Raw genomic sequence first — 20022 nt, forward strand, 5'->3', positions numbered from 1 at the left:
CACAAACAAAAATGCCCAAGAGGACAAAGGAAGGGATGTCTCTTTCTTATCAGAAAGGAAAATCTTTCCTAGAAGCCTTCTTCAGTCTTCCCCACAGGCCCCATTAGCAGGATTGGGTCACATGCTCATTCATGAGCTACAAGAAAGCCTGGAAAAGCATGTATCAGGCATGTTCAGCTTCTAGCATGAGATGTGGCCTCTGCCAGAAGAGAAGAGGGTGAGGGCTATGAATGGCTGTCGGGTAGACAGTCAACAATGTACCCAAACTTGAGACAGACTTGTACCAAAAATTTTGCCGTATCCTTGTAACACCCATACTGTCATTTACTTAATATTTTCCTTAAATAAATTTGTCTTTTGTTTAACCTAAATATCTTTTACTTAAGTAGGAAATTCTGTATTTCTACCATAAATGCAAAACTGCTATTAGATATGTTTTTCCAATCCATCTTCAAATAAATTCATAATGACTAATACAAAAATCATTTGCCTATTTTACTCACAAATATCTCTTGTCTCACCAGCAGTATCATACTTTGGGATGTACAGTAGTGGGATAAGCTCATTTCCCCCTAATTCTTACACCCTGATGCTAAGAATTCTCTAACAAAGAGCTGTACGGTGCACGGTAAATACCACCAAAGCTACCTTTTTACAGTTGCACTAACAGGTAAGCTCCTGCCTGTCACTCCCCACACCCCAACTGTCAAGGTGAAGACATTTAGCAAAATCACAGTAGGGGAACTAGCTGATTTCCCATCCAGCCACATCCCCTCTCAAAATGTTTTGTTTTGTTTTTTCCACTAAAAGGAAAACTGTCTCAAAGCCTACAGGATCCACCACATGCGTTAACACCCCCACCTGTTTGTCTAAGCGTGCTCACTCACTTTTACCCAGAAGGTAAATGCATTGACTGTCAGCAGAGAAAAGTGGCCAATGCCCATTACTTACATCAGAGGCTGGGCCCTTGTCAGCTCCAGGGCAGGAGAATGTGACAAATTCATGGCACCGCTTGTGCACAACAAAGCAGCAAACTGCAAAAGAGAAAATAAGGGTGGGAGGAAGGGAAGAAGGAAAGTGGAGAAGAGGAAGAGAGAGAAAGGGAGGAAGAGATCATTAAATCTGGGCTTCACCAACAAGGAAAAGCTTTATACCAAAGTAAACAATAACTTCAGCTTTTGCATCTTGTCCTGTGTTGAAGTCAAACTCTTGGGTACACGGATGTTGCATCTCACACAGGAGTTAAACTTCTAAAGTTAGCTAGGGTTCAAAAGATCCCATATGCTCAAAATTACACTCTCTTGAAGATTCCTCAAAGTGCCTGGTCTTCTATTGATTTTGGAACAGAATGCCGTTTCTTAGATCACGCGCCAGATGAAGTAGTTGGCTTGTGTTTAAGTCCATAATGCGTAAAAAATACATTATCTTTAAACTCTGGAATCACACTTTGAGAGATGTGCGTACTATGAAGGGCATGGAGAAACAGTGAGCAGGGATGGAAGACTCGTGCCTCCACCTCACCAGAAGCAATGTCAATCAAGTGGAAGAATGGAAGAAATGGGCTGCCATGTTTACATTATTACCTTAGTAGTTTGCAACCAAACACATATATACATATATTTGAATTTGTGTGAGTTAAATGCATCTATGATATGGCTCCACTATTGGGGAACTATATCAGTTGGGGTGGGGGGACAGTCAAGGAATAAACACAAAATAAAACTGATTTTTTGGTTCAAATCTTCTTTTACAGTTTTGTTGTTCGAATCTTCATTTATAACCTCTACACTGTGAGTTGTGGGTTTCTGGAGGATGGGTGCCATGCTTTAGGGTCCAGCTCAGAACCTTTCTAAAGTGGATGTGCAGTAAATGAAAACAGAACTGGAAACTATAAGGCTACCCCTAGAGAAATAATGGGTTTAGGTTACAATCATCAGTAGCAACTGACATCACAAAAAGATACCACCTGCCTTGATGAAAGCTCACACCCAACCTATGAAGCACTCTTGCCAAATAATCCAATCTGTTCAGGCCTCTTGATACAACTACAGATTTACAGAAAATACAAGTAATAAGGAACATATTAAATGACATCACAGGGAGACAACAACAACAACAAAAAAAACACCACACCTCCCAAAATAGCCAGAATGCAGAAAACTACAAAGCAACCAATATGGTTTCTTTAACAAATAAACTGCAAGAGAGAAAAAAGGGGAGAGAGAATAAGAGCATAAACTTATATTTGCAAAGAGATTTAAGAAACATATCCACTAAATGCAACATGTAGACCTTATTGGGATCCCAATTTGAATAAATCAATAGTTTAAAAAATTGTGAGACAATCAGGGAAATGGATATACTCACTTTTGGGGGCTATTAGGAAAGTACTGCTATTGATATTAGGGAATTAAAATTTTTTGATGTGATAATGGTATTGTGGTTATTTTTTGTTATAGAATCTTCATCTTGGAGGATACATCTTAAAATCTTTATGGATAAAATAATTCAATTCAAAATAATTCAATGAGCCAAGGAAGGGAGAAAAAGGGGAGGGTTATAGATGGAAAAAAATTCATCGTAATGGGTCATTATTGAACCTGGGTGATGGACACATGAGGATTTACTATACTAATCTGTCTACTTTCATTGATTGATTGATTGATTGACAGGGTAAGGAGGTGGGCTACAAAATTGAAATGTGCTAAGTCTTACATCCCTTGAAATTGCAGATATTGAGAAACAGCATACAGGACATTGTAAGGTTAAATATGTGTATTAACAATTAAGATTAAAAATAAGAATAGAAATGCCACGTATAACTTTCAAACCACTAAAAAGAAAAATTGGACCAAAAAAATTAATCCAACTATAACTCAAAAGGCCTTCTTCATGCCCCAAGATCATGTAAATATTATTCTATGGGTTTATTTGTACTTGTATATGGCATCATTTCTGCTTTAAACTCTTTAATCCATCTGTAATTTCTTGGAATCGGATGAGAAATCAGACTCTAATTCCTGTTTTCCAAATAGGTAACCAATTGTCCCAGCATCCCTTATTGAATAATTCATCCCTTCCCCACTGATTTCAAATGCCAGCCTTATTATATGTTCAATAATTATAGACACTGGGGTCTGTCTTCGGGCCTTCTATTCTGTTCCATTGATCTGTCTTGTAGCACAGCAATATGGGTTTTAATTATAGTTGCTTTGTAATATGTTATATCTTGGCAGGGCAAGTCCTCCCTCATTATTCTTATTTTCAACATTTTCTTGGCTATCACTGCATGTTTATTCTTCCAAGCAAACTTTAGAATCAGTTTACAAGATTTTAAAAATACCAATGGAATCTTTATTGAAATTATATTCAGTCAACCCCCACCCTTCAAAAAATGACTGGGACTTTGACTAAAATTGTCTTTAAATTCAGAAATTAAATTCAAGATAATCCACACTTTCACAGCAGGGGGTCCCACCAGGCACTGCCTGTCCCCCTTGTTGAAGTCTTATTTTCTTCATTTAAGACCTACAGATTTTGCATTTAGTATCGTCTGAGGGATTCTTTTTAAATGCTATTGTAAATTTGACATTTTTTTCCATTTTGTTTTCCAACTGGTCATTGTTCAAAAATAGGAAAGCAATAGATTTTCAGCATATTTATTTTGTAAGCATTTTGAACTCATAATAGTATGTGTGGGTTTTCAGTTGCTTTCTTTGAGCTTCCCAGATAGAGAACCACACTATCCCAAATAATAATATTTCTATTTTCTCCTTGCTGACATATAGGCTTCTCTTTTCCCCTTATGGTATTTCTACATCTGGAACTTTCAGAACCACATGAAATAAAAGAGACGACAGCACCGTCCCATTCCTGAGAGCTCCCCAGCTTACCTCTCCCCTACTGTCTACATTCCAACCACTCAGGAAAGTTTTCCACCTCTTCTCAAACTAACTTTTAGAATTTATAGTTTCCTTAAAAATATAAGAAGTGTTCTTCTCAATGTGCTTAAATTGTACCATCTTATCTGGGATGATACTACACCTGTTCTCATTCTGTCCTCGTAATGTGTTGCTAGGTAGTCTCTCATTATTTCTTCCAGAAGTTTGTCTTCTTTGTTGTCTATTTTATTCTTCCATCAGTTAAAGAAGCAGATGGTGGATATGTTTATCAATTCTAGTGGGTTTTGTTCTACTTTATTAATTGCTACTTTAACATTTTTTGGTCCTCCATATCTGTAGTGTATTACTACTTGTATGACTTATGGATTGGGAATATGAACTCTGGAGTCTGATGGCCAGGGTTGGATCCTGCCCCCATCATTTGCAAACTTTAAAACTTAGGTACGTTACCTTACTGCCCTGTGTTTCAGTTTCCTCTCTGAAAAATGACAGTGATAACAGTACCCATATCACGGTGTTGTTGTCAGCATTAAACGAGCTAAGCCATGGTCAGAACTGTGCCTACCATATCAAGAGTATTCAGCAAATGTCTGCTAATATAATCTACTACTATCTACTACTCTTTTAAAGCTTCTTGAATTGACTGTTCAATTAATTTAAGTCCCATTCCTCTTCATTAAAAATTTAAAGATTTTAAGGCTAAAAACCTTTCTTTTAAGTACAGTTTTGGCTGCATCTTATGTTTTATATTTAATGTCATCGTTGTTTAAAGTTTCTAAGTGGTCTATTACTATGGTTCAACTCTTTCTTTGACCCAGAACTATTTAGGAAAGCTTTTTCCCCCATTTTCAAGTAGCTGCTTTATTCTAGAACCTTTCTTTAAAACACTCAAAATGTCAGTTATGATCTTATTCATCCTTATCCCCTTTGGGGGCGAGATGTGAGGCCGGCCTCTTGTTTCCTAGTGTCTACCACAATTCCTGGTACATAATTGATATTCAGTAAATAAATGTCTGGTGAATGAATGAACAAAAAAATGAATATCTCAGTCATAGAAAAAGAAGAAAACATAACCAGCTTCATGGTAGATGTAGCTCCTGGCTGGTCCTTCACATTCCACCACCAGGGACACTTGTCAATCAACCATGGACCAGGTCACTTTAGGTAACCTTCCAATTAGGCACAGAAATAATCTATCGCCACTGAGGAGGAATCAATATGCCAAGTGACTTAACTAAGCCCCATCATGCTCCAGAGAGACACTGGGCACAGACTTTGGAAAGCAAATGACCTTCTGGTGCAGGTAATTCCTTTACACAGTGTGTTTCTGAAAAGTTGTGCAAATCAAATTTCCCATTAACTAAAACACTTTAAAGAAAATAGTAGGGCTGACTATTTAAAGAAACAAACTAAATCATTTTGTGATACAAATAAACACCCCCTCATTTCTATTTGGCAAATTCAGGGTAAAGCCAGCTTTTCTTAAAGATGAGGCAACATTTACTGAGCTGCTGAAAAATGTAGTAGGTCCTACTTTCAAACAGGTACCCAGTAAGTGCCAAGAATTCCTGGATGCTTCATGGTTTATTCAGTAAGCCCTTGCTCGGCCAAGGTTGAAAGCCTACAGCCCTCTGAGCCCAGTGTCTAGCTGTGCTTTATTAGGACTACACAACAGGGTCTCAAATTCAAATGCCTAGGGGCCAGGTGAGTAATGAAAATGTCAGAAGGCCAGGGAGGGGAATGCACGCATGGCCTGTTTAAAAGGGGAAATTGCTACTCAGCTCCAGCAGAGAACGAGAAAGAGATCCCAGGCTCCATCCACCTCTCCGCTCCCTTATTACATGCAAGGACATGCAGGTCACCTGCCGGCTGTGTAGGCAGGATAATGCTCCCCACCGCCACCACCACCAAAGATGCCCATGTTCTAATCCCTAGAACCTATGAATATGTTGCTTTACAAGGCCGATGGGATTAAGTTAAGGATCCTGATATGAGGAATTATGCTAATTTATCTGGACAGGCCCAGCATAATCACAAGCGTCCTCATGAGAGGGAGGTGGGAGAGGCAGTCAGAGGATGAGATGTGAGGATGGAGGCAGAGGTTGGAGTCACGCCATTTCTGCAAAGGAACACAAGCCAAGGAATGTGGGTGGCCTCTAGAAGCTCGAAAAGGCAAGAAACAGATTGTCCTCTAGGGCCGTCAGAAGGCATGCAGCCCTGCGGACATCTTGATTTTAGCCCCGGAAGACCCATTTTCAGAGTTTTGATCTCTAGACCTGTAAGATAAATTTGGGCCATTTTAGGCCACTAAGTTCGTTGCAGGAGCAATAGAAAACAACATACCAGCCAAGGATCAGAAACAACGTGGTTAATCCCAGGAGGAGACTACAGTCACAGGCCCAGGGGATACTTCCAGGGGGCCTCTCTGAAGTTTCTGTCCTAGGAAAGGATTGAGATCTCAACTCCGCTTCACAGAGCACCTCACCCCCAAACTCCCAGCTCTAACCAATAAAATGCGTTCTTTGCATGCCAAAGAGGGCTAAACTAAGTCATCAAAAAAAAGTGTTTTTCTCTTTGGAGTTGATTCTCTTCTTTTACCCAATTCTCACTGGGGTCTATAAGTGGAAAACTGACATTCTTGGGAAGCAATCGTCCTTAAAATCCATATCAATCTGGGATAGAAATTCTAGCACTAGCTGCAGATATCTGTGGTAGAAGAGAGAGAAGAGCCTTCAGAACTTTCCTAGGCTCTCGTCTCCTTCACGAGGCCCCAGATTAGCCAGTCTTCAAGTCCCATAATCTGCAGGAGTTTGGACTTGGTTTGAACCCTCATTTGACCACCTAGAAGCTGAAGGATATTAACCTAATTACTATACCTCTCTGAGCCTTGTTTTTATAGTAGTGCCTACTCTTATAAGGTTTTTGTGATGCTCAAATAAGAGGACACATGCAAAGTGCTTGGTGGAAGGCATCTGAGTTGGAGCCACCAGTATGCAGATGTTGCTCTGCAGTGGCTGGGGAGGAGCACTCTCCCCTCCTAGGTCAGAGATGATCCACATGCTTAACTGCATTAAACTCTGCCTGGCGCCCCACATGCTTCCCTAAACCATGATGGAAGAAAGGTCCAGTCACCGTCTCCACCCAACACCTGGCCTTGCTAGTACTAAGGAGAGCGACTCACATGGCCACGTGACTTCAGTTTGCAAAGGGCTTTCGTACCGTGCTCTAACCTGAGCCCCCTCACAGTCCTGCGGGGAAGGTGCTCTGATTCTCACTCTATCGACAGGGACAACTGATGCTCAGAGCGAAGTGATCAGCCCAAGGTCGTTCAGCTTGTATTGCTTGTATTTCAAACCAGGTTTGCCTTCCTCTGGAGCCCACACGCTCAACTTCAGTGGTGCAGATGCATTTGTGTTTGTCATTCATCTCACTGTTCCTGAAGAAATTCTCCCCCACTTTCCTCACCCCCGCCATTCACTCAGTTGCTAAATCCCACTGATTCTTCCTTCGCAACATCTTTTATGCCACATCTTCCTGTACGTTCCCCGCTGGCTCCCATAGTCTGTGATTTCCCGTGGATATGGAATTTTACAACAAAGCCTTAACTGGTGTCCCCAGAGATTGGTCATTCCTCCTTGATATCTCATCTCTATGAGCCCACGTTCCCATAACCATAAAGGAGATAAGACCACCAATGCCACGTGATTGCTACAAAATCTAAATGAGATTGCATGCACCAATGCACAGCAGCAGGGAATGGCGCGGTGTAAGCTCTCGATGAAGGTTCATTTACTTCCTTCCAGGATGGAGGGATTCATGGCACAAGCTCTGCAGCCTGGATTCTACACCAGGTGCCATCATTTATTAACTATGTGACCTTGAACAAACCATTAACCTTGCTGTGTCTCATTTCCTAGTCTGTAAAATAAGGACAATAATAGTACTTTCTTCATACAGTTGTGAGGATTAAATGAGTTTATATTAACACAGTGCGGGGACATAGTAAGTGCCTAACAGATGCTAAGTATTGTCAGTGTTATTCCTACCTACTTCCTCCCACCTGTGCAGCCTACCACTCCCAGAAAATTCAACCTCTGAAGACCCAGCTTTAATGTCATTTCCCTGCTCCAACGCGTTCACTGGCTGCCTGTTGCCTAAACCTGCACTGTCTGCTGTGGTAGCTGCTAGCCACATGGGGTTATGTCAATCTAAATTAATTAAATAAAATTTGGAATTCATTTCCTCATTCACCTTAGCTACCTTTCAAGTGCTTGAGGGCCACATGTGGCTAGAGACTAACATATTGGACAGCACCGATATAAGACATTTCCATCATCATAGAAAATATTATTAGACAGCAGCAGTCTAAAGATTAAAGTTCCAAACCCTTCCCCTGGCGTCTGTCCACAATACAACCACCACCTAATGCTACTCTCACCTCCTCTCACTCTCACCACTGCCCCACGCTCCTGCCAGGCGGGTGACTGTCCATTTCTGTTATGTATTTTACACATTCCCTGTTGTGCAAATTTGTTCCACAAACATACCCATGCTGACAGCTCATCACATGCCGTCTTCAAATGAATCTCAAGGCAGAGGAGCTTAATTTTCTGACCAGCAGACTGAAGGCACGATTGGAATGGAAATGGCATATTCCACAGCGTCATTCAGCTCAGCATCCCCGTGGGACAGATGACAGTTGGTTCATCCCACCTACCTTAATGCAGGGGTTACAAACTCAAACGCCTGCAGAGACCAGGCCTAGTGACAAAGTGAAGCAAGTAGGGTAGGGACACGGTGGCACTGAGCTGAACTCAAGAGCGCTTCCCTTCCAAGGGACACTTGGCTACAGCCAACAGTGGCCCTGGCTTCATTGCTCCGGAGTTGCCAGACAGGATTCTTTTTAAAGACCTGCACAGGCCACCCAAACACACGTGAGTGCTGCCAGTTAACAAGCTATGTCTTAGCTGGCCGTGCTGCCTCAAATACTTCCACCTGGGTTACATATATCTCCGGGCTAAAATATCCCCGACCACAGAACGCGGATAAGACCACCTACTTCACATATGGTTGTGAAGATGAGATCAGATTCGTGTGCCTAGTGTGTGCCTGGCTCATATCTAATTCGTAATAAAAATACGAATGAATGAATGAACAATGGATGAATCAACGAACAGGCCCTTTTGGTCACTCCCACACTCAGAAATCGCTCGTCATAGCTGAGTCAAGAGGAAGGCAGCGGAGGCCACGGGCGGTAGGATGGTTTGTGTGAATCTGTGGGCAGTCGGCCCCAACACAGAAAAGCTGTGTGAGTTCAGGGGGTCATCTCATAGCCCCACTTGGCTAACTTTGAGTATATAGTGAGAACTTCTTTTAAAAGCGTGTACCATGCTTACGCTTTAAAATTTCAAACATTGCAAATGACTACACAGTTGAGAATCACTGCTCTACTCTGTTACCAAAGAGAACTGTTCTTTCCAGTTTCTTGAATATCCTTCTAGAGGTATTCTGTGCATACGAGCACAAGCGTGAGTCTATATGTATATATGAACTGAGATATTCCCTATTTTCCTCTTCTTTTTAATCTCTGTTTTACCCATAGGATACAATTCTACACCACCGGTTCTCAGCCCTGCTGCATGCAGACTGGAGTCACCTGGGGAGCTTTTAAAACAGAAAGTGCTCAGGTCCCACTGTGAGATTCTGATTTAATGGGTCTGGGGGGAGGAAAAGAGAATAGGCACCAATACATTTGGAAAGCAAGCTCCTGGGTGATTCAAATGCGTTTGGAGAGTTGAACATTGCTAAACTGCACACGCCTCCACCACCTGCTTTTCCCCAGGCTAATACATCTGGGGGGTTGTTCCACCCCAATATGTAGAGAATGACCCTATTTTGTTTCTACAACTGCATCTTATTCCATCGAACGGGGGGGCTACCTTTTATTCACCCAGTCTTACGGGGAATTCTTGAAGTTCCTATGATGATTTTCTTCCTGTAAGAGCAGAGGAAGAGAGAGCAAACTTCATTTGCTTATCCACAGCCAAGCAAGAAGGAAGGAAAACAAAAGCAAAAGCAATAACCTTGCAGTGGTCAGCAACTGTAGGAAGGGAATGTTTTCATTTATAGCGTTCCAAATTTATTTAACTAAGTAAGATGAAGCAATTGAGCCAACAAGAGGTAAAGAACAGGCCTCAGAAGTAAATAATAAATAAACCCATGATAAAAAGCCACCCCCTGCCACCACCTTCTGCTGTAACATCCTGGGGGAGCCAGATCCCTGCACAGGACGGCTGCTAGGGACATCCTACTTGTTTGGATAACACACAGAGACTGTTGCTTACCCTATAGCCTCCCCCTTTTTATCAGGCCCCCCAAAATGGGTGCAGCAGGACACAACGCCATGGTCTAAGAGGACACATCAACACCTCTTCACTCATCAGCCATTTCTAGCTCAGACCAACAGGAGGCCTGACCCCCAAACCAAGTGTGATGCACATCTTGTTTCTGCCTGGCAGCATCCATCCTTTGTGCTTCTCCTTTGGGGAATAAATCACTCCTCTCTGACTCACAGTTTGTGTAAGCCAGTGACAGCTGCCCTCACTCTCTGGCTCCAAGGGTGGACATAGGACCAAGGGATGGGCGTGTGACTCAAGCCACCCAAAGAGAATCAACTTCAGAACTTTCACTGAGATTATCAGGAAAGAGGATTTATTTTCCAGCGGAGTCACTGAACTGGTAGTGAATAAGTCTGCATCTGCCATCTTTATTATCATAAAGGAAAAGCTTTACTGAGAATGAAGCCAACACAGAGAAAAGCAGAGCCAAGAGGTGTCCAATGACCACATAGGAACACCTTGATCCAACCAGACCTGAAGAACACCCCCAGCTTTTCTATATAAGCCAATAAATGCCTCTTTTCCTAAACCAAATTAATTGAGCTTTTGTTTCTCATGACTAAAGGAGTTATTTGGGTGAGAAGTTGAAAGAAAATAGAGGCAATGGAAGCCCCTATTTTCTCCTGTGCTTCATGAATTCCTATAAATAATCCTTTTTATTAAAATTTAGGGGCTTTGTATTAAGAGCACTTAATTCCATCAGTCCATGTTGGTAAATTGAGGAAAGCTGGGACACAGTGTTTCATCCTTCCCTAAATGTCTCTAGTTATCTCAGCCCTTGATGAAGACAAATGCACATAGGAATTTGCCCAGGTGAGAGAAAGTGCCAGGAGATGCGAGATTTGACAGGTCTTCTGTATTCCTGGGCACCTTCTCAGCAGGTGCCTACAGGATGGGGTATGCACCTTGCTGATGCAACAGTGATTTAAGCCTCCTGCTGCTACCAGCATCTACCTCCTGCTGGTGAATGAGAGGCCCCATAGCCAGCCACAGGCCACACCGTCTCTTGACATGACAATGAATCCCACCCATCAAATTGTGTGTCCTGAGCTGGGTAGCTTGAAGGCCAGAGATAAATTCATGTCAATCCCAGGCCCCCAACTCACTCTAAAAAAGCAAATGGAGAAAGCTTAATCCCACGGCAGGTGAAACCCTAGCAACAATTCTGCAAGGAGGGATGGGCTGCTAAATGAATAGTGGGAAAATCGCCAAATCACAGAGAGGGCCATGGAGATTACAAAGAGCATCTGTTGGGTTTGCCTACTCAGAATCTACGTCCCTCTTCTGGTGGCTGGAACATTGCTTTTCCTTTGGGAAATCATCCTTCCTCCGTCGTATGCAGTCCTGGTGGGGGCTGTCAATCAAAGTGCCCAGCTTTCCCCTCGCACACAACCCAACATCACAACATCAGCGAATCACACTCCTCCCTGGAATTTGATTCTTGGACAGAGAAACAGAGGAACAGAAAACAGCTGAAGCGGATTCATCCCAATAGTGCCATTATGTGAAGACTGTCCCTTAGTACCTGCCACCTAGACCCCCTGAGCTACTCTGGGCCCTGTCCTTTCTTAGGCCTGGCACTGCATGTGTGTACTACCCCATATCCTTCCAGCTGTTTTTTTTTTCCCCTGTGGATAACTAGAGTCCATTTCTGTGCTTACAAAAGAACCCAAACCAATTCAAAGACACCTGATCTCACCCTATACTGATACAAGAATCCTTTCTACGACATTCCCAAGTGATGGTCGCCAAGCTTCTCATTGCACACTTCCAGGACAAAGGGTTCTCTGCCTCCTGAGCACGACTCTAATACTAGAGAGTTCTTTCAACTGCACAGAAGTCGGCCTCCGAGTGACTTCCCGATCCTGCCCTCTGTGGCCCCTTCCTCCTCTCTCTGGCTCCTCTGCCTGTTCTCCCAGCGAGTCCCTATCAGAATTCCTCAAGGCTCTGTCAACCCACGAGACTTCAGTAACTCTCTTCATGCTGGTGACTTCCAAATGTGTACCTGTCAGTCCAGAGCTCCGCCTCAGGCACCACCCCCATTTGTCCACCTGCTTCCTCAACGCCACTGTGGGGGTGAACTGAACGCGCCCCAAACCAAGTTCTCATCCTGCCCCATTTCTCAGGATGTGGCTGCATCACTCACCCTGGGAATCACCCTTCGTGCCTTCTCCTGCCACCATCACTCTCTGCCAAACACCACTTCTGTCCAGTCTCACCCTAACTATCACTCAAACCAGCCCACTGCCCTGAGCAAAAAAAAAAAAAAAAAAAAAAAAGCTTGCTTCTTGTTTAACTCCTATCATCCTTCAAATCTCAGATTAAATATCATTTCCTTGCGGAGTCTTCCCTGAGCCACTAGTCTAGGTTTAACCCGCTTACTGTATGTTCCCATTTGACTTAACCTCTCTAAGCCACATTATTATTTTCAATAATAAAATGGGGGGGAACAAAAGGGTACCTACTCATAGAGTTGCTGTGATTAAATGTGACAACACGTTAAAAACATTAACAGAAAAAATAAACCTTAACACAATAACTGGCACATAGTCAGGTCATCATAAATATTAGCTTTTGTTAGTGCTGTTGCTAATAATACCCCTTTCCCTCCCACGCAGTTAACGCCACTAAAACAGAAGAGCCATGTGTTTTGTTCACCACTGTCTCCCTAGTGCTGGCGTAAAATAGGAGCTCAAGAATGTTTCATTGGCTGATTGATCGGTTGAGACTAGAAACCAACGACTGCAGATCATACTCCCCGACCCTTCTCCCCAGTGTCTCCCCTTCCCCAGTCCAAACATCTTCATTTCCTCCCAATATATTTTGGGTAGACAAGACAAAACCTTCTCACCATCATGCTAGACGCCCTGAGGCACAGTAAACTCATAGCAAAACAGTCCTCATGATGGAGACTTTCCACTTCCTTTCTTTTTTATTTAAATAAGACCGTCAAGAGGGGAAAACCTAAGTACGGAAAAATAAGAACTGGAAGGAAATACCAGAAATGTTGTTGGCGGTGGTTGTCTCTGGTTATAAGGACTCTGGGGCTTTTTTCTTATGTTTATAATTCTGTATTTCCCTAATATTTTAATATAATAAATCAAATATAAATGTTCATATACCTCAACTTCATGAGGCATACTTTAATACAAGCAAATGCCCTATTTTAGACACAGAGTTCAATGAGTTTTGACAAACGTATTACACCCACATCATTACCACCACAATCAAGATATAGTACGCTGGCATCACCCCAAAATGTCCCCTGTTCCCCTTTACAAAACATCCCCTCCTTCCACCCCAGCCCTTGGCAACCACTGATCCGCCTTCTGTTCCTATAGATTGACGGCCCCATACAGTCTGTGCTATTTCGTGTCTGCCTTCTCTCACTCAGAATAATGTTTTTGAGACTCACCCATGTACTTGTCAGTATCAGTAATTAGTTCCTTTTTATTGCTGATTAGTATTCCATTTTTATTCCAAAGTTTGCTCGTCCATTCACCTATTGATCGATATTCTGGGTTCTCCTCCCCTCCCCCCAGCTTCTGGTTATTATGAATAAGTCTGCTGTGAACATTCATTTATAAGTTTGTGTGTGGGCATATCATTTAACTCCTCTTGGAGAAGTAACCTAGGAGTGGAATTGCTGTGTCATACGGTAACTCTATATTTAACTTTATAAGAAACTGCCGCTGTTTTCCAAAGCAGCTGTACCATTTTATTTTTTTTAAGGAAAACAATCCAACACATTATCTTTTAATAGGGTTTTTCATTCTGGATGTTCAATTAAAGATGCTAGCAACTGTGGGAGGCTGTTACCACACTAGGGCTAAAGGGACAGTTGAATGAAATGGGGTAACAAGAGCGCAGTGGGAGCTGAAACCCTGGGAGAGGACTGCCTAGCAGGGGTTATTACTGCAGAGGGAGGCAGGAGATGGAGGGAGGGAACTGAGGGTGCAAATACCCCAAGCTCTCTCCCCTCCCACCCTCTAGTCTCTTGCTACCATTGGCTTAACTCAAAAAATCAAACCAGCAAGGGAACCCAAGAGATGCAGTCCACAGGGGGTCCACCTCCTGGGACACACAGCAGGGCAGAGAAGGGGGGAGAATTACAGTCACAGAGGAGGTATTGAATAACCAGCCACCATTCATCCTCAGAGGAGGGAAAAAGGAGAAAACAGAAGATCCGAAATGCTCCCAGAGGTCAACGCTCATAAGCCAAACCCTAATGAATCTTGGATGACAATCATACTATTATTACTATTACTGCTACTACTACAGCAGTAACTCCTACTGCTGCTGCAACTACTTGTAGTAATACTAATAATAACAATAACAGCTAATACTTATTGTGTATTTACTATCCCAAGCACATGCTAAGTATTTATAAGATTACCTTATGTATCCCTCAAGACAACCATAGAAAGTTAAGTCTATTATTATCCCCCATTTATGTATGAGAAAAACTGAGCCAGAGGTCTAGAAGACCTGCCCACGGGACTCCAGAGGTTGGTCAAACCCTGACCACTACTCCATACTGAAGAGAGCCAAAGATTCAGCCTTCAGTCTGGCTCAGGGACCCGCCTCCTGTGTGGTCGTGGACAAGCCCCTCTGTGCCTCAGTCTCCTGTTTGTGAAATGAAGGTACTACCTGTTCATCCTCCCCCCAGGACTACTGAGAGAATTTAATGCAAGAAAGCAGTTCATCAAACATTTTTTGAGGGGCCTTGTAACACCATGATCTCCCAACAGCCCTGTTTGTGGTAATGATTCCTTTCAGATACGGAACCCAGGACTGGGAAAGATTCAGCCACTGGCCCAAGATGAAAGAACTAGTAGAAGAAGAGGAAGGATGTGAACTCAGGTCTACCTGTCTCCAAAGTCATACTCTGTCCTTCAGAGAAGTCCAGGAAGGGCAAATGAAAGTACAAAAGGTGGGAGTTGGGCACCTTCACTCTTATATCCACGTTTTTGCACACGATTCAGTCTGGCTCCAGTGTCTGTCTGCGTATCAGCACACAAAAGCTCAAAGCTCCCAGGAGGCCAGCACCGATGCACTTCCCTCTGTCCTCGGGTGCTTCTACCTGCAGAGCCCTGGCGGTGCCCTGGAGCAACACCCCGCTCCACTCCCTGCATCTTGTTCTGATCTTCCAAAGTGCATATATTTATACACACAGAGCAGAGGGGGGTAACTACCCTTTGGTGCCTTCTTAGAGATGGCATTAACCTTGGAAACCTCCACTGATTTCCCAAGAAATCCAGCAAGGTCTAAATACAAACACACAGCTTCCTGCAGCCTCTAAACTCAGCATTCTTGTCACGTCTTAATACCCTGTCATTTGAGCAACACTCATCCTCCATGCACTTTGAAATCTCTTTTGCTTTATACTCTGCCAAAGGTTCCAATTTTTCTGTACTGGCATTGACATGATGTAGAAAGGAACATGTGAGCCATGAGGGCTCAAAAATAGCCTGGAACTTTTCAAGGCAGGGGCCTGTAGTGGGATGACAGGCAAGTTATTCTGCATAACAAAGCACTCTGTCCCCGGAGTCAGGCACAAGCCCACCCTTCCCCACGTACACACACACACACACACACACACACACGCCTATCAATCACTCCCTGAAATATCATATCTGTGGGAGGACGAGAAGATAACGGTACGATCAATGAAGCTCCAGAGAGGACTGGTGGGATGGACTTCACCCAGTGGGGATTTTGCTATTGACATTGGGTCAGTTTTGCTTCGTAGTGATGATGATGATGATGATGACGATGATGATAGCAACAGCAACAATAGCTAACACCTATCAACTGCCTACTATGTGGCAGACACTGTTCTATGCTCTTCACATAGATTAACTCATTTTAATCCTCACAACCCTATAAGGTAGGAACTACTAATATCCCCATTTTACAGAAGAGGAAAACGAGGCATGAGAAGTTAAGTAACTTCACAGTAAATGACAGTTCGGGACTGGAATCCAGGTCATCTGGCTCCAGAGTCGTTGCTCCTAACTTCCACTCTGAACTCCCCATGAGAGAAGCAGCCATCCTTAACGGTCCCCATTGCAAGGAAGGGAGGAGAATGTCCTTGACACTGAAACTGCAGGGAGAGACAATGTGCGGAACCCTTTTCTCTGGACCCTTGACTCCTAGAAATGGTTTGAGACCCACTGAGTCTCAGCACTTACTGAGCTCTTATATCCACCTGGCACTTCCCTGCACGAGTACTTTAGCCCCCCAACAACCTTTCCGGGTAGGCTGCCTTCATATCCTCCACTGTCAAGGTAAGGACAGTAAGGATCGGTGTGCTGGGTGTCCATCGTTTTCCCTTTCAGATTCATTCTTTATCGGAGTCCCAGGAGGCTGGCCCCTAGAGAGTTAATCATCCAGTTCTGCTAGTTTCCAGCTGGGCCCAGCCAATGGGTAGGACCAATAGGCGGCTGGAGGGGAGGAGAGAGGCTGGAATATTCCTCCCTGCCTTGATGCTGCATGTGGAAAGCAGCCGCATCCCCCCAGGACCACAGTTTCTGCTGGTGGTCCCTTCGTCCTTAGTTCTGGCTCTCAAGGGGTTACACACCAATTCCTCCATGTGTTTCTTCCTCTCTGGAGGTGGCAAGAGTGTCCCCCTGTTGCAAGTCTCTGGTGCCTCAACATTCCTTATTTGTCATCTTAACCTTGCCCAATCTTCCTTAAATAATCCTTTCGTGAAACCTTCTTCCTTGCAGCCACCTTAGTGGTTTCTATTTCCTGCAGGATCCTGACAATCACAGGGATGGAGGGACTTGTCCAAAGTCAAACAGTTAGTACAAGGCAGATAGGGCAGGTGGGTATGAACCTGGAGTCCATCGTCTCAAGCACTCTGCCATACAGCTTTCCTCAGAGCAGGGGGCACCAACTCACAGGCCTACAAAGGCTGGGCCAGTAGCATAAATGAGTCAACGGCGTGGGTGAAGTGCAACAGGGAGTGGTGGGGACTGGGGCAAACCAGAGAGCACACGCCCCACTTCAAGGTAGCCACATGTAAATGTAAACAGGCATTTCAGAGACTGTGCACATCATCAAAAAGAACCTCCATGACTACTGTTCACATTTTCCCAGGAATTTCACCACTCACTCTCCAAAAACCTCCTGCCGTTAGGAATTGTTCCTAATAGTGTCCTAAGCTTCTTTTCTCTTCAACCCCATTTTCCAACCCTTCCCACACTGGCTCTTAAGTCACTTCTCTACTTCTAAAAATTTCAGGCAACAAAGGTAATTAATGCTCAGGCTTCAAAGGCTGCTTTCCTGGCCCACTGCATTTTCTCCATGTCACCATCACCACCCTACGGCCCCCATGGGTGACCTTAAGGAAGCTGCTCCCATCCTCTTGTCGTCTGCTATTTGGGGCCTGGGAGCCCAGCCAAGGCTGCTGCCCCAAAGGAAGGACGAGAGAAGGAATATTCGAACTCACTCCCTGCAGTCTACAGTGTAGCAGCATCATCTGCTCTGTGGGCAGAAAAAGCCACAAGCACCTGCACGCAGGATAGGGAGGAGGTGTCCTCCACACCAACGACCTTGAAATCAGGCCAGCTGCTGGTCTGCAGGGCAGACACAGGCCTCCCTCCAGAGCAATTAGAGGAGCGTCTTACAGCAGGAGCTGCACACTGGCTCTGCACTACGCCTTAAATCAGATACGAAACCATTGCCAATTCTTAAGGTAGTAAATTCCATGCTTTTTAAAAATCCAGACTTGGGGCCTTTCTTTCAAACATATCAGAAGTCTTGCCCATATTCTCACGTGGTTGCAGAGCAATTGGAGCTGAGTCCACTAAAAGGTAAACTCCAAGAGGGTAGGAGATTTGCTCTGGTTTGTTGGCTGCTGTATCCTCATATGCAGAACAGTGCTGGGCACACCGTAGGTGCTCAACAAATATGCGGTGAATGAATGAATGAATGATGTTCTCCCTTTCAGACAGCCTTGCACACTCCATTTCACAGAAATCTCTACCTGGTTCAGCTGGCTCATTTAGGTTCCTTTCTAGGCTCCTGAAGTTGGTTGAGTTTGAGACCACCAACCTACAGCGAGAGATTTAAAGGCAGGCAAGACACAATCCCTGCTCCTCGGGAAGAAATTAGGAGGACTTTAGATTAGAGGGTATAATAGTAATCACTTGTAGAGATGCTACTTTGTGCTACATTATTCTAAATATTTTCCATATATTGCCTCCTTTAATCCTCACCATAGCCATTTGATAGGTCCATTGTACAGAAGAGGAAACTGATGCATAGAAAGAGACAGTAACTTATCCAAGATTACATGCCAGCAAGTGGTGACGGCAGGATTCCAATCCAGGCAGTCTAGCCCCAGAACACGTGGAAAACAAACATCTGATCATGAAGAAAGAAAGAGCAAGGCAATGAAGTCCCCTTGGCTTGGTCCTCAGTGCCCTAACGAAGCCACTTCTAGTGTCAGAGATGCTATTCTGCGACTTTCTGTCTGGAAGCAATTACGGACTGGATTCGTTTAATGTGTCTTTGACTTAATTCGATCTAAAACCACCTCGAGCAGATGTTCCACGAGAAGCCATCTGAGAAGATGCTTCAAGAGCAGAGTTTTGCTCAGCCTCCAGCTTAAATGGCTGAAGATACCCCCGTGGCCCTCTTAGTTCTGCTGTAACAAATGTGTAAAATCACAGATGGTCTCGACTCCAATCTCCTAGGCTGAAGTGGCCAAGAGAGAGATCATTCAAACTTGGCTGACCTACTTGGACTCGAGTGACTCTGCAGCAGAGCTCCGTGGTGTCATAGTTCCAGAAATGAAGCTCCAAGCCCAAGAGCACCACAAAACAGCTGACGCTGGCAGCTGGAGAAGAGGGAAGCAGGAGATAAACAAAAGTCTGGCTGCAGGAGGTGGCGGGGAGGCACCAGCCCTGCATTTTGGCGGCTACTGGAGAAGGCAGGGTGGCAGAATGGGAAGCTTAGGAAACACACAGACAGCTTCGGCTGGAATCCCAGCTCCACGCTCCCACTGCTATGTTGCCTTCTGATGAGGCACTTCCCCTCCAAAGTGCTGTTTCCTCACCTGTATAATGGGGCTGATCGAATTTTTATATGTATTCATAAAGTTATTGGTTCATAATCAATAATTATTGGTTATGATTCATAGGTAATTGATTCCTAATATGTCCATTCGTTGCTCAACAAACATGGACTGAATGCCTATTATGTGCCAGGCTGATACAGTTTGGATAAAGGTCCCCTCCAAATCTCATGCTGAAATTCCATCCCTAGCGTGGATGTGGGGCCAAGCAGGAGGTGCCTGGGTCACGGGGCAGATCCCTTCATGAAAGGCTTGGCGCCCCCCATCATAAGGCGTGGGTTCCCCTTTTATTAGTTCGTGAGAGAGCTAGTTGTTTAACGGAGCCTGGTGCCTCCTCCTCCCTCTCTCACCCCATGTGACACGGCCGCTCCCCTGTCACCTTCTGCTCTGATTGGAAGCTCCCCAAAGCCATCACCAGAAGCAGATGTTGGCGCCATGCTTCCTGTACAGTGTGCGGAACCAAGAGCCAAATAAACCTCTTTTCTTTAGAAATCACCCAGTCTCAAGTATTCCTTTATAGCAACGCGAAACGGACTGACACCCGGGAACTGCCCTAGGTACAAGAGAAGGCGACGAATAAGACTGATGAGGTCTTCGCCCTCCTGGAAGTGGCAGTATAGAATTCCAGCCCGGCTTC

General features: G+C 44.2%; 1 protein-coding gene across 2 annotated transcripts in view; it reads right to left on the reverse strand.

The window, feature by feature from the left end:
* PRKCB (protein kinase C beta) overlaps positions 1–20022 on the reverse strand; it is a 293928-nt gene that overhangs the window by 173548 nt on the left and 100358 nt on the right. For both annotated transcript variants that reach the window (XM_069485934.1, XM_069485933.1), the window contains exon 3: positions 952–1034. In XM_069485934.1, coding sequence (XP_069342035.1) covers positions 952–1034 — 83 coding nt within the window. The remainder of the gene's footprint in view (positions 1–951; positions 1035–20022) is intronic.

The sequence above is a fragment of the Eulemur rufifrons genome, chromosome 14 (assembly GCF_041146395.1).
Source record: "Eulemur rufifrons isolate Redbay chromosome 14, OSU_ERuf_1, whole genome shotgun sequence".
In the NCBI taxonomy this organism is placed as follows: domain Eukaryota; kingdom Metazoa; phylum Chordata; class Mammalia; order Primates; family Lemuridae; genus Eulemur; species Eulemur rufifrons.